A 15210-nucleotide genomic window follows, 5' to 3' on the forward strand; every position below is an offset into this window, starting at 1 on the left:
ACCTAGAAAAACGAGTTTTCTAAAGTATGTTAAATAATTGTTTGTTTGTCAGTGAAAAAAAGAACAACATTTTACTCATTTTTGCAAAAAAAAAATTCCAAAAGTTCATTAACATTAAGTCTGCCTGAAACAGTTGTTAGTTTCTAACTATTTGGGGATGTCTCTAGTTCGTATCCATCCATGAAGGAATCTTTTTAGATGCATCTGCCTGTTATTAACTATAAATATTTTTAAGAATTAACTATCCCTTCTTCCAACAGACTTATATTACATGTACTACCAGTTGTCATTTCCCTACAAACACCTTTTAGTTTACTTTAGTTTGATTGTTTAAGATGCTATGAGCTTTTGAAACACCTAGATCTGATCCTGGAATCAGTGCTAGACAATGGTTGTGTAAAATTTCTTGCCTTTGATAGTGACTGAACCCACAAGACAAGCAGTCCTGAGAAAACGGGTCTCACGTGTTAAACCTTTCAACCACACTGCCAACCAGATTCCCTCATTGCCTGTAAATTTAAATGTTCAGCATACACTTTTTCATATACATGTATGTAATTACATATAAGTTATATTATTGCAACTATTAATTACAGCACATGTTTACAGATTCAGGTCTGATAACAGCAATGTTTACTGATTCAGGTCTGATTACAGCACATGATTACTGATTCAGGTCTTATAACAGCACATGATTACTGATTCATGTCTGATTACAGCAATGTTAACTGATTCAGGTTTGATTACAGCACATGATTACTGATCTGATTCAGGTCTGATTACAGCACATGATTACTGATTCAGGTCTGATTACAGCAATGTTAACTGATTCAGGTTTGATTACAGCACATGATTACTGATCTGATTCAGGTCTGATTACAGCACATGATTACTGATTCAGGTCTGATTATAGCATATGATTACTGATTCTGGTCTGATTACAGCACATGATTACTGATTCAGGTCTTATTACAACACATGATTACTGATTCAGGTTTGATCACATCACATGTTAACTGATTCAGGTCTTATTACAGCACATGATTACTGATTCAGGTCTTATTACAGCACATGATTATCAGGTTTGATCACAGTACATGTTTACTGATTCATGTTTGATAACAGCAATGTTTACTGATTCAGGTCTGATTACAGCACATGATTACTGATTCAGGTCTGATTACAGCACATGATTACTGATTCAGGTCTGATTACAGCACATGATTACTGATTCAGGTCTTATTACAGCACATGATTACTGATTCAGGTCTGATTACAGCACATGTTTACTGATTCATGTATGATCACAGTACATGTTTACTGATTCAGGTCTTATTACAGCACATGATTCAGGTCTGATTACAGCACATGATTACTGATTCAGGTCTTATTACAGCACATGAATACTGATTCAGGTTTGATCACGGTACATGTTTACTGATTCATGTTTGATTACAGCACATGATTACTGATTCAGGTCTTATTACAGCACATGATTACTGATTCAGGTTTGATCACAGTACATATTTATTGATTCAGGTCTTATTACAGCACATGATTACTGATTCAGGTTTGATCACAGTACATGTTTACTGATTCATGTTTGATTACAGTACATGTTTACTGATTCAGGTCTTATTACAGCACATGATTACTGATTCAGGTCTGATTACAGCACATGATTACTGATTCATGTCTGATAACAGCACATGTTTACTGATTCAGGTGTTATGTATACAGCACATGATTATGATTCAGGTCTTATTACAGCACATGAATACTGATTCAGGTTTGATCACAGTACATGTTTACTGATTCATGTCTGATTACAGCAATGTTTACTGATTTAGGTTTTATTACAGCACATGATTACTGATTCAGGTCTGATTACAGCACATGTTTACTGATTCAGGTCTGATTACAGCACATGATTACTGATTCAGGTTTTATTACAGCACATGATTACTGATTCAGGTCTGATAACAGCACATGATTACTGATTCAGGTTTGATCAAAGATGATCAAGTGAGGAACTGTTTGTTGTATGCGGCTTGTCTCGGTGGTAGCAGGGATGTTGTGAAGATGTGGCTATCACCTGGGGTTGATATCAACCACCCCCTACAACTGGTCAAGAGACTTACAGACTGTGAAAAACTCACACCTTTATTTGCTGCTTGTGCTGGTGAAATAAAACTTTTATTTTTTTATTTTGTAGTACTCCCATGACATACATCAGGGTCTTTCAAATATTGTCAGCAGATATTCTGAACACGCAATTTATGTTTTCAACAGATCATGGCTTTAAAAACATTATTTTCTGAAAAATTTATCTTTTTTCACAAGTAAAGAACATCATATTGTTAGAATTTTCATTTTTGCTCTTGTATCTATTTTCCCCCTTTTCTTGAACACTTACATAATTTGCATACAGCAATTATTGTTGAGTTATACCGTGGCACGTTTAATTGTAGCGAGAAGGGTTTACATAGCGCCTTTCCAGACCATTGTATTTGAAAGAATGTTATACTTTATTTCAGGGGGACATAAACATATTATAGAGTTTTTACACAGTAATTGTGAAGAGCTAGAGTTCTCTGTCCCTGTTTGTGAAGCACATCCAGGTATAATTGGTGAATTCCTTCAAATGTACTTTGTCCCAGAGCAATCTGATAATGAAGATGATTTTATAACGGTAAGTCTTTCTTTCAAAGCATTTACACTAATACTGTGATACCCCTAGGTTGGTTTTATGTAATAAACTTGTCATGCGTAGAATTTATAACTGCCCATTGATGATTCAAGGGAAGTCATATATACAGTAGAACTTCTATTAGTCAAACTTCGATTAGTCAGTTTTGTCGATTTGTCGAAGTAAAATGAAAGTCCTGATTAAATTCCCCCCCCCCCATTTTATTCCTTATTAAAACCTATGTATGAGTCGAAAAATATGTGTCGAATTTTTGAAGTGTCAAGTTTTTTTGTGGTCCGTATAGAATAAAGGTAAATTTGCCGAAATAAGTAAAAGTCCTTAAATTTTATTGTTATGCCTTCTTCCGGAATTTTTCCCCCTTTTTGACGAAAGAGATTTCCGATACAGGGGAAGAGATTTTTAATTACAAGTTTGTTTTTTACACCTTTTTTCATTTAAATGTTATAAAAGTTTTAAAGGGTTATATTATTCCCGTAGTGGATTCAAAGAAAACAGTAAAAAACTAAATTTGAGAACTTGTACCAGTGTCGTGTGAAAATGCAGGGGATATATTTTGTAAGCTGTTTTAGTTTTCCCCTTTCCCTTTTGAAAGTTGTAAATCAAGTAAAAATTTTTATCTTAATTAAACCGAGTCGAATCCCCCATTGTCAAAATTTTTTAAAACTAGTCCCCTTTAATTTTGACTTACAAAGTTCTACTGTATGTATATATTGAAATAGTATAACCAACAGTTATGCTTGGCTCTGTATTGATGACATAGGCTTGTCATCATTGGGGTTGAAATCATTAAGTTTTAGGATTGTTTCACTAAACCAAATGAAATATTTTTGCTCCAGGGGGTATATTGTTACTCAGTCAAAAATGACAGGCATTTAGTTAATTGGCATTGTCTGTCCAGGCATTTAGTTAATTGGCATTGTCTGTCCATTCATTGTTTCTCCTTTTGGCACTAAAACAGTTGTCATATCTGTAGCTTTTAATGCCCCACCTCCAAATAGAAAGTGCCAAGAAATTAGCCTAAAAATTATGGCATATATGTAATCTGTAAATTTTGTAATTGTAGCTTTGATTATTAATTTGTTTATTTTTAGTTGTGTACAGGACAGTTACAAAGAAAGAACCTGCGAATGCTTCATCCTGATTGGTTTAAACAAAATGGATACTTAATGACCTTGGTGGAACTAGACATTAGCTGTAATATGCTCACAGAATTACCAGATTGTCTCCCTTGGCACTTCCAGAACCTAAGAAGTCTGAATGCCTCCAGAAATCAGATCAAATCTCTGACATACTGTAGTAATGAGGATAGTGAAGAAGATCCTATATGTCCATGGTAAATATGAAAATTATGTCTGCATTGTTTGTTATTATGCTCCCTGAAAAATTTCAGGGGAGCATATAGTCGCCGGGTTGTCCGTCCATCCATCCGTACATACGTACCAAAGTTGTGTACGGCCCATTATTTAAAGTCGAATTTTAAAACTATTTCACAGAAATGATCACCATATTGAGACGACGTGTCGCTCACAACATTTGGGTAGCTTCTTTGAAGGTCAAGGTCACAGCATGACCTTGAAGCAAAATTGTGTCCGGCCAATAACTTCGTTATTTGAAGTCCGATTTTACAACTATTTCACAAAAATGATCACCAAATTGAGACGACGTGTCGCGCGTAACGGGTCGCTACCTTGAAGGTCAAGGTCAAAGCATGACCTTGAAGAAAAATCGTGTCTGGCCCATAACTTGGTTATTTGAAGTCGGACTTTACAACTATTTTGCAGAAATGATCACCATATTGAGACGACGTGTCGCGCGCAACATTTGGGTCAAGGTCACAGCATGACCTTGAAGCAATATCGTGTCTGGCCCAGTACTTTGTTATTTGAAGTCGGATTTTTCAACTATTTCACAGAATTGATCACAATAATGAGACGATGTGTTGCGCGCAACATTTGGGTCGCTACCTTGAAATTCAAGTCACAGCATGACCTTGCAGCAAAATCGTGTCCGGCCCATAACTTGGTTATTTGAAGTCGGATTTTACAACTATTTCACAGAAATTAGACAAATCTAATTGAGTAGAAATGCAGTGCAAAGAACAGTAACTCTGCATTGCCTAAGTTTGGAATTATCACATTTTGAACTTTGTCTGGGACATACATGTAACTCTGAAACTACAAAAGATATACTTTTCTGTGTCCAAATCCTAGTCGGGGAGCATCACCCGGTTAAATTGTTTATTTATATGTGATAAATGTATATTTAGAACTTGGAAATTCATGTTTTTTTTCCCTATTTTAGGAACAAGGAATTGTAGATTAATAAAAATCTCTTATTCTGACACCAGTATTGCTTGAAGAGACATCCTTTGTTTTTCTTTAGTTTAACTGAAACTGTTATGGCAACATTTTAGCATAACTGACGGTAATAAACTTTTTTATGCTCCCCGAAAAATTTCGCCTTGCCTTATTTTGGAGTTTTTGCCCTTTGTTCATTTTTTTATACTTTTCTGTGTCCAAAACCTTCTCAGGGAGCATCACCCGGTTCAACCGGTTCTTGTTTTTAATGTTGAGGGAGTTTGTCAGGGACCTCAACCATTAAGCCACTGAGGCTTTCTGAAGAGAGAATGGCATAAAAAATTACATTACTCAACTATAATTCCCCTCTTTACCTGAAAGCTGCATTAGTGTTATAAGATCAGTAGGATTCACTGCTTTTTGAAAAAAAAACAAAAAAAGAAACCAAACAAAAAAACAACAACAAAAAATGTGTTATGACAAACTGATGATTTACATTAACTTTTAAAATGTGAATGTCTTTTTATTTACTTTCAGTCTTGAAGAGGTCAATTTGTCATACAATAAATTGGAGACAGTTTGTCGTGAATTATTTGAGATACAGGGATTACAACATCTGTACTTGTCTCACAATAACCTGGTCTATCTCAGCAAGTCATTACTGCATCAAGGGGTACCTCTACAAAATAGTGTCTCAGTATTAAAACGCCATTGTAAGTGTAAATTTGTCTATTAAAACGCCATTGTAAGTGTGTATTTGTGTCATTTATATGTCACGGTTATGAAGTGTTCACTATATAGGGGAGAAGATGTGTAAGCGGACGTAAAGCTCAGTAGAGCCATTGTACGGTATTCTGAGGGTCCAGGATTCAAGTCCCAGTCCCAGTCAGACTGCACATTTTTCTGACCATGTGACATTTGGCGTCAAAAGGGGGCCGTGACTGCATATAACTCAGAGTTTAATTCACATTGCTCTGTAACTCTGTGAAATTTGAGGGTTAATTTCAATATAGCAGAGGAGTATGTCACGGTTCAGAACTGTTAACTATATAGGGGAGAATGTGTGTAAGCGGCCCGATAGCTCAGCCGGTAGGGCCGCGGTACAGTATTCCAAGGGTCCCGGGTTCTAGTCCAAGTCATGCTGCACATTTTTCTCACCTTGTGACATATTTCATATAAATAATAATTACAATATCCGAATGGATTTTCCAATTTATTTTTCTGTGTACTTTATCTGGAAATGTTTGAATTTATTTTTCATTTTCAAAATTGGTCTGATAACCAAATTAATTATAAAAGCATTGATGATATAAATATTCTGCAACTGTATGCATGAAATAATATGTTCAGTTGTTGTTTTTACATCACCACTACACATAACCTATATTTAGTTAATATTGTTATAATTATTAACCACGTCAACCTTTTTTTTGAATGAAACATACTGATTTGAAAATTTTAGATGCTTGTTATTTTTCCATTATGCAGTTCATATTGCTTCAAAATTTTGGGGGTATAAACTTTTTTCTTATGCAAGTAATTAAAAGTATAACTTTTTGTAGGAAAAAATAACAGAATCATTATATGATTTAAATATTTCACCATAAAAATCCCTTGAAATATTAGCATTATATGAATTATGTAACACTTCATTGTTGAATCAGTCAACAGTTAACAATTTGTTCATATGTGTTTCTATACATAAAAAATTGATCAATTATTTTAACATTCTCTAATATCTTATATAAGCTTCAGTGCAAGAAAGGCATTGGTTGTGTTCAGATCTGAGAAGGTTGGATATTTCCCATAATGTACTGGTCATGTTACCATTGGAGATTCAAGCTTGTAAACAACTTGTGAACATTAACGCAAAATACAACAAGTTAACAACATTCCCACAACCTTGGAATTGTCCACTGGTATTAAATTTTACTTATAAGTTTTTCTTTTGCAAAACAAACAAACAAAAGTTAGAAATAGATTGTTTGAAAAAAATGTTGTATATAGAGCACTTGGTGCTTTACAGTTGTATCTTGTATAGCATTTTTAGCTCGACTTTTCTATGAAAAGGGGAGCTATCCTACTCGCCCCGGCGTCGGCGTCGGCGTCGGCGTTGGCGTCGGCGTCGGCGTTGGCGTCACACCTTGGTTAAGTTTTTCGTACCACCCCACTTTATTTCAGAAGTATTACAAGTATGGCTTTGAAACTTACCATACTTGTTCACCATCATAACCTCCATCTACAGACAGGAGTACATAACTCTGTCAAGGTTTTTGACAGAATTATGGCCCTTTTTTGACTTAGAAAGTGTATTGAGCTTGGTTAAGTTTTTTGTACCACCTCACTTTATTTCAAAACCATTGGAGGTATTGCTTTGAAACTGACCATACTTGTTTACCATCACGACCTTCATCAACAGACAAGAGGACATAACTCTGTCAAGGTTTTTGACAGAATTATGCCCCTTTTTGACTTAGAAAATACATTGAATATGGGTAAAATCCACTTATTGCCTTAACCCTTTGAGATATTGCTTTGAAACATTTAATGCTATTTCACATCATTACCCCCATCTGTACGCAAGAGAAGGTAACTCTGTCAGGGATTTGTTTTAAAAATTAAGGCCTTTTATCGACTTAGAATCTTGGTTAACTTTTTTGTACCAGTCAACTTTTTGACTGAACTGGTTGAGATATTAAATTGAAAGTTGGAATACTTGTTTACCATCATGGTCCCAAAACATGGGCAGGAGAAGGTAATTCTGTTAAGGATTTTATTTGAATTATGGCCCTTTTTGACTTAGAAACTCAGTTAAAATTTTCATTCTTGTCCACTTGTTGACTTAACCATTTGAGATATTACTTTGGAAGTTGGAGTTCTTATGTGCCATCATGAGACCTATCTGTAAGCAAGAGAAGATAACTCTGTGAAAATGTTTCTTGATTTGTACTTAGAAATTCCTAGTTAAAGTCTTGTGTGCCCTTAACTGTCAAAGTTTTGTTTTATAGGCAAGCACTAAAAAAGTCGAGCGCGCTGTCCTTCTGACAGCTCTTGTTGAAACAGTTTTTGACAATCGAACCAGTTAACACTCTTGTCAGAAGTAACTCAACATCTGCATATTTACACATTTGAACTGTGCATTTTAATGACAAATTAGGTTACTGCTTCACTTCCTTTGATCCAGAATTTGTTTGTTTTCCACTTTGTCGATAAATTTATGAAAGTTGTGAAAATAAAAAAATGTTTTCTGAAATCCTGACTTTTCTGTATGATTGGTTACAAAACATACACTGTTTGATTCCAATGTTTGTTCATATCTTTTTTATATGTTCCGTTATTGTATATCATGTAGTTCTTCAGTTTATATTAATCTATATGAATTTAATCGTGTTTTAATGTCTGAGTTTATGATGATTCTCTGACATTCCCTTTATAAGATATTAAATATGTAAAATCTTCTCACATCTTCAGGAGCATTTAGATGTGAGTCATAATCAGTTGGAAAGATTTCCTGTCAACACAGAGGTATACTGGAGCGGTAGTCTACGAACCCTAAATATCAGCAATAATAATCTTGACGAGATTAATGAAGGAATAGTCAGGCTGAGTATGTCATAGTTGTTTGGTAATAATAGTTACAATGTTTAATGTCATATTTTCTAAATTGAGCAAAGCATAACTTATAGTCTTTCCCATTGATGAAAGGAATCTTAGTTATTTTAATGAAACTCTAATGATATTGATGACAAAGAGATGAATGTAATTATTTCATTTTTTATAATTTCAGGTCTTTTGTCAGAGTTAGATGCAAGTGATAACAAAATAGAGAGAATACCTAGCCCAGAGATCTGGGAATGTGGACACTTACATAGCCTGAATGTAAAACATAATAAACTTGGCATTTTTGAAGAGACATCAACCAAAAGGTACTTGTAGAATATAACTTAATTGTTTAGTTACTTTTGTTAAATTCCAAATTCCAAGTTAAATGTATCTCAGTCAGGTATTACAAGGGTGCAATTGATTGTCAAGACTTCTTGTATTCTTTTTATATGCATTCGCTTGCATTCTAAATTTAAGTGCCAATTTCCATACATACATGTACATGTATACGTATATCATTTGAATCTGTGGTTTAGGACATGTGAAGTAAGGCTAGATTGTCAAGGAAGAACATGAGCTCTTGAATAATTTGTAAAGTGACTATGAAGTCTATGTATTGTTAGGCTGTTATAAAGTCATATAAAGATGGTTGATATGGTGGAAGGATCTACTCAAAGATCTTGATGTTGAGTTACTGAAATAAATATTCTTAATACATTGAGTAATAATAATTCACACACAAAAAAAAATCAATACAGTATTAATTGTCAGTATTTTGTTAACTATACCATACTTTTATGTTAGACAATGTTTTGTAAATATGATAAATTTATATCTTTCACAGTAACTTGGTGATAGACATGTGTATACTTTTGCCATTTAATTCTGTGACATTGATTGATTAATTGATACTATTTATTGACAATTCATTTTTCTTTCAGACTATTTAGCAGGAAGCGAACAAGTAGTTCAGAAGATTCCAGACAGGTTTATTTTCCACAATCCCTAGCATACTGTCTGAAAGAACTACGACTAGCAGACAACAGTTTAGACTGTGTCCCTCCATCTGTTTGTGATTTAACCAGTCTGGAAGTCCTTGACCTATCCGAGTAAGGAAATATGTTACATAGATTTATATTTGCCAAAGTGTCAATGATTTTGATCTTTATTCTTTGTAAGTTTTGATCTGAAACAATTTTAAGGATCATAATGAGGTTTAAAGCTGCACGCCTCCAGATGATTCAAAATATTTCAAGAAAATCAATAATGGGAAAAATGTACTAAAATTTAAAGAAAGGTAAAAACATTCGAGATCCATGTTATATTTTATAAGTTATATGCGGTTTAAGACTGATTTTGCAGTATATTATTACCATATTTCTACTGCGTTACTAACGCAGTAAGGACTGTTTTTGCATATGTTGACGACTTTTGCGTAATTTTCTTGGATTGTAAGTGCCGATTGCAATATATTAATTACTTTATTTGTTCACCTCACAATATTTTACTATTAAATACTTTTCAAAAATTTTCATGAAAATTAACATGAATCTGGAGGCGTGGTGCTTTAATGTTTGAGAAAGGTATTTGTTTTACTTACATTGTAAGATTGTGCAAACACAAAACTCATTGATGAAAGTTAATGCCTCACTACTTTGGGTTGGAGCATATAGATATGCCATTTTTTCTTTTTGATTTCATTTGTTTATCCATGGTAACAATAGTCAGCTGTCTGGTTATAACCCAGAACTAAATAAACAAGTAAATGGATCTATCTGCAGTCCTAAACATGTTTGTAGTTGTTATTATATTTCAGCAATCCTTTGATAAAGGTGTTACCTAGGGAACTTGGCAAGTTGAAGAACTGTGGTTTACTAAAACTGAAGGGAGTTACAATAACAAATGTCAACATTCCAGGTTTGTACCCATAGATATGTTCAGTTTTAACACATTCTCTCGTTATTAGATTAATGCATGTTTACTGACTAGAAATTGGGCTGCTGATGGTCAACAATTTCTTCTCATGAAATTAAACAGTATTTCTGGAGTGGGCCTTCTTTGGTCAAGTGGTTAAGGTCATTGACTTCAAACCAGTTTCCCCTTTACCACTGTTGGTTTTAATCCGGCCAGGGACTATAAAAGAAATCCAGCTAGCTTATGGAACACAGGTAGTTCTACTCCGGTGCCTGGTCAGGCTATGCAAGTAGGCGCACCAGAGGTCTTACTTGACCATTCAAATTCATTGAACATTGAGTTTTCCTCTAAATTTGTGATGCTACCTGTTGTACATTATTTGCTATGAAGTGTGTATTTCCTCTATCCTGTTGTACAGAACACAATTTGATCTTGCATTTTATTCTCAGCAACATGGTGTGCACATGGGATGGGCATGTTGTGCTAGTTTGCTATTTTATTGTGTATTTAGCCAATGTCCTATAATTGCATCATAATTAAACTTGAAATTTTAAAACTTGACAGGAACAGTTTTATGTATGTATTTTGCATTATTCTATGTACAATGTATATAATCAGATTATGTAGTGAACCATTTGTTTATTTACAGCATCTGGTAATAAGACAAAAGAGATTTTATCAGAATTGTTGGAAAATTTACGAGATTGTCAGCCATATAATAAGATAAAAGCTGTTGTACTGGGTAAAAAGGTATATTGCTTTATATTATTACTTTTGACAATTATCTACAACAAAAATATATGGTCAGTCAAAGTTCCAAATGTACTGAGTCAAGGAGCTTTGTAGGCCCCTAGGCATTTCCTCACTTTTAAAGTTTGAACATTGTCATATTGATTTATACAGTGATGATTCTACAATAAAAACAAATCATGAATATATACATTATACAGACTGTATAGAGGTTAGAAGTATAAATTACTCAAAAAAGGGATGGAATGTATAAAACTGTTCACATGTAGGTTTGTTGGTGTGTTCCCTGCAATACACCAAATAACTTTCTCATATGTCAAATATGGTATAGTTTAGACTATTGTCATAACAAGATATGTCTGTGAAAGTTAACAGTCAACATGCGCATAAGACTTACTTCAAATATTATTTATTTGATTCCAAAGAAAACCTGAAGCTTATTTTAACCTCATTCAAGTAGATCTAATCAGTAATGGAATCCTTGTTGTGACCCAAGTTGGGCTCAAACTTACAATTCCTGAGTTGAGAGACAGACATCTTACCGGTAACTACAATGTCACCTTTTTGGCTTTAAAATATTAACTGTTTTAGAGTAGAACAAATCATGCAATTAAAATTATTTATTCTACTACAAAAAATTTCACGAAATGTTTACAATTACATTGTAGGATAAAGGAAAGACAACTCTGGTGAACATCTTAGCAGGAAAGAAACCTCAAGCAACAAAAGAAAGGAAAAGTATTGTCAGGGAGGAGGTGACACTAAATAAAAAGGGATTTTCAGTAAGTTTACATATATAATATAAGATGATGTACATTACGATAGAGCTTATCTTGCTTACTAAAATTACTTGCCCCTCTGCCAGGATTATATTCAAATCACACAAAGGATTGTGTAATATCTTATGTAAAGAACCTTTACTACTGGATGAAAAAATATTTTATCATGTACTGAGTTACTAGTACAAACTAAAACTAATGTACAGAGGAGCATTTGGCGATTAAGTCTGAGTCTAAATATTACCATGAACCTATTAGGTGTGTGTCGGTGAATTGAAAAAAAAAAAAAATAAAGTAAAAGAGTAAATTCAGAAATGCCTGCTGCAATAAATGAAATTACAGTAATAAATAAAGGTCTAGTTAAGTCATTGTTATATAAAAATAGTTTATATATTGTTTCTACCCGGCACAGAAACTCTTGTCCTTTAAGGCTCATCCAAAAGACAGTAATTTCAAGTACTGAGTAGCTGCTCAGAATCAAAATAAAGACACCTTGATTTGTTGGCCAGTGTTATTCTGTACCATTGCACATGCTGTCCAAGATCGTTTCTACTCACACACTTTGTTTTATTTGCCATATCTTTTGTATGTAAACATAGATAACAACAAGCAATTAATTTGTTATCAACACAAAATTATTATATGTTACATGTTTTCAGTTAAAGAAGGAAGTGCAGGTGAAGTTGAATGTATGGGATATGTCAGGAGATGAAGTCTATACACAGATTCATCACAGCGTATTTACACCTCTGACATTGTATGTCCTTGTATGGGACTTCTGGTCCATCACTGAGGAAATTGATAAGATTGAGAAATGGATAAACAATATCAAGGTATGAGGATTCAGTTTTGAAAACATTTACATAGATTTTTCTAAAAATAGCTTTCAAAACAAGGTGAGAGAAATGATTGTGCTTGTTTCTGTGAGCTTACTGTGTGAGAATAGACAAAACTGACAAGTCTTGCAATGCTTAAGTTGTGTAATAAAATAACTGGTTTTGGTTCATGATATTTTTATTCTATATTTCTCTACATCTTCAATGTACTGGCTGCGTCTTTAACTCTTTACCATGCAATGTTATATGACAATGTACCGGCTACATCTTTAACTCTTTACCATGTAATGTTATATGACAATGTACCGGCTACATCTTTAACTCTTTACCATGCAATGTTATATGACAATGTACCGGCTACATCTTTAACTCTTTACCATGTAATGTTATATGACAATGTACCGGCTACATCTTTAACTCTTTACCATGTAATGTTATATGACAATGTACCGGCTACATCTTTAACTCTTTACTGTGCAATGTTATATGACAATGTACCGGCTACATCTTTAACTCTTTACTGTGCAATGTTATATGACAATGTACCGGCTACATCTTTAACTCTTTACTGTGCAATGTTATATGACAATGTACCGGCTACATCTTCAACTCTTTACTGTGCAATGTTATATGACAATGTACTGGCTACATCTTCACTCTATACCGTGCAATGTTATATGACAATGTACGGCTACATCTTCACTCTTTACCGTGCAATGTTATATGACAATGTACGGCTACATCTTCACTCTTTTCTGTGCAATGTTATATGACAATGTACAGCTACATCTTCACTCTTTACTGTGCAATATTATATGACAATGTACTGGCTGTATCTTCAACTCTTTACTGTGCAATGTTATATGACAATGTACGGCTACATCTTCACTCTTTACCGTGCAATGTTATATGACAATGTACGGCTACATCTTTAACTCTTTACTGTGCAATGTTATATGACAATGTACCGGCTACATCTTCAACTCTTTACTGTGCAATGTTATATGACAATGTACCGGCTACATCTTCAACTCTTTACTGTGCAATGTTATATGACAATGTACGGCTACATCTTCACTCTTTTCTGTGCAATGTTATATGACAATGTACGGCTACATCTTCACTCTTTTCCGTGCAATGTTATATGACAATGTACGGCTACATCTTCACTCTTTTCTGTGCAATGTTATATGACAATGTACGGCTACATCTTCACTCTTTTCTGTGCAATGTTATATGACAATGTACCGGCTACATCTTCAACTCTTTACTGTGCAATGTTATATGACAATGTACTGACTGTGTTTTCACTCTTTACCATGCATTGTTATATGACAATGTAACAGGACTTTCAATCAATGTCTGTAACATATCACTGTCATACATTCATGACAAATATGTTACAAGAGTGTTCTAGTTATCCTTACATTAATTTTGTATTTCATTATACTGTGAATTTAACATAATCAGCATGCATCAGATATTCAGTATAATATTTCAGTTCAGTTCAATAGGTGGCACCTCTAATATGTTACAGGCAAGTACAAGCAGTTTCTGCATTGTGTTGGTTGGAACATTTATAGATAAGTTGTCACCTCTGAAACCTGACACAGTCCAAATTGTGAAAGATAGACTGGCACAGAGACTAGGAAATGAAACACCCAGACTGTGTCCTGTTTCCTGTATTAATAATGAAGGTAAATGTATAATTTTATTAAGTAAAATCTTTGATGATAATGAAATGATTTGTAAACTAGATAAAGTAATTGGCTATTCTTTTCATTAGTAACATAACAGAAATAAACATAGAAACATTACACAGAAAGACTATGTGATAAAGTTACAAGGGTTTAAAATCAAACACCAAACATTTACTCTTTCTCTAGTCTGAAATGAAGCTACATGTAGTAGAACGCTTAAATTGTGTGATTGACATTCATTGAAATTGAACTTTTTTATATTATGTGTGTTCTTTATTTACCATTTTATACAGGAATAGATAATCTACGCTCATGTCTGTATGAGACAGCTTTGGGGATGTTTTTACCTGGACGTGCTAGACCTCCTCTGATTGGTCGGAAAATTCCCAAAAGTTATCGTCTGATGGAGAAACAGATCGTGGAAGAAGTGACGAGACTTGAAGCGGAGATGAAACCTCTTTGTCTGACACAGACCCAGTTCCTGGAGATCATTGATAAAATACCACAGAAACATAATGACTTACAAACTGTCGAGGAGACCGCGGCTGGTGAGATTTTTTTATATTTTTTTACAACTTCCAATATTAGCATGAAACAGAATGATAATAGTTTATGAAAGAC

The 15210-nt window shown here is 34.0% G+C and overlaps 1 protein-coding gene across 1 annotated transcript in view; it reads left to right on the plus strand.

The window, feature by feature from the left end:
- LOC132713076 (leucine-rich repeat serine/threonine-protein kinase 1-like) overlaps positions 1-15210 on the plus strand; it is a 36409-nt gene that overhangs the window by 3715 nt on the left and 17484 nt on the right. The window contains exons 2-15 of the mRNA XM_060695538.1: positions 2006-2182; positions 2538-2692; positions 3802-4043; positions 5545-5720; positions 6757-6926; positions 8479-8614; positions 8795-8933; positions 9552-9719; positions 10427-10527; positions 11174-11274; positions 11943-12056; positions 12713-12886; positions 14391-14586; positions 14883-15137. Coding sequence (XP_060551521.1) covers positions 2006-2182; positions 2538-2692; positions 3802-4043; positions 5545-5720; positions 6757-6926; positions 8479-8614; positions 8795-8933; positions 9552-9719; positions 10427-10527; positions 11174-11274; positions 11943-12056; positions 12713-12886; positions 14391-14586; positions 14883-15137 — 2304 coding nt within the window. The remainder of the gene's footprint in view (positions 1-2005; positions 2183-2537; positions 2693-3801; positions 4044-5544; positions 5721-6756; positions 6927-8478; positions 8615-8794; positions 8934-9551; positions 9720-10426; positions 10528-11173; positions 11275-11942; positions 12057-12712; positions 12887-14390; positions 14587-14882; positions 15138-15210) is intronic.

Source organism: Ruditapes philippinarum, unplaced genomic scaffold (genome assembly GCF_026571515.1).
Source record: "Ruditapes philippinarum isolate M1 unplaced genomic scaffold, ASM2657151v2 ctg100_1_1_1_1, whole genome shotgun sequence".
NCBI lineage: Eukaryota > Metazoa > Mollusca > Bivalvia > Venerida > Veneridae > Ruditapes > Ruditapes philippinarum.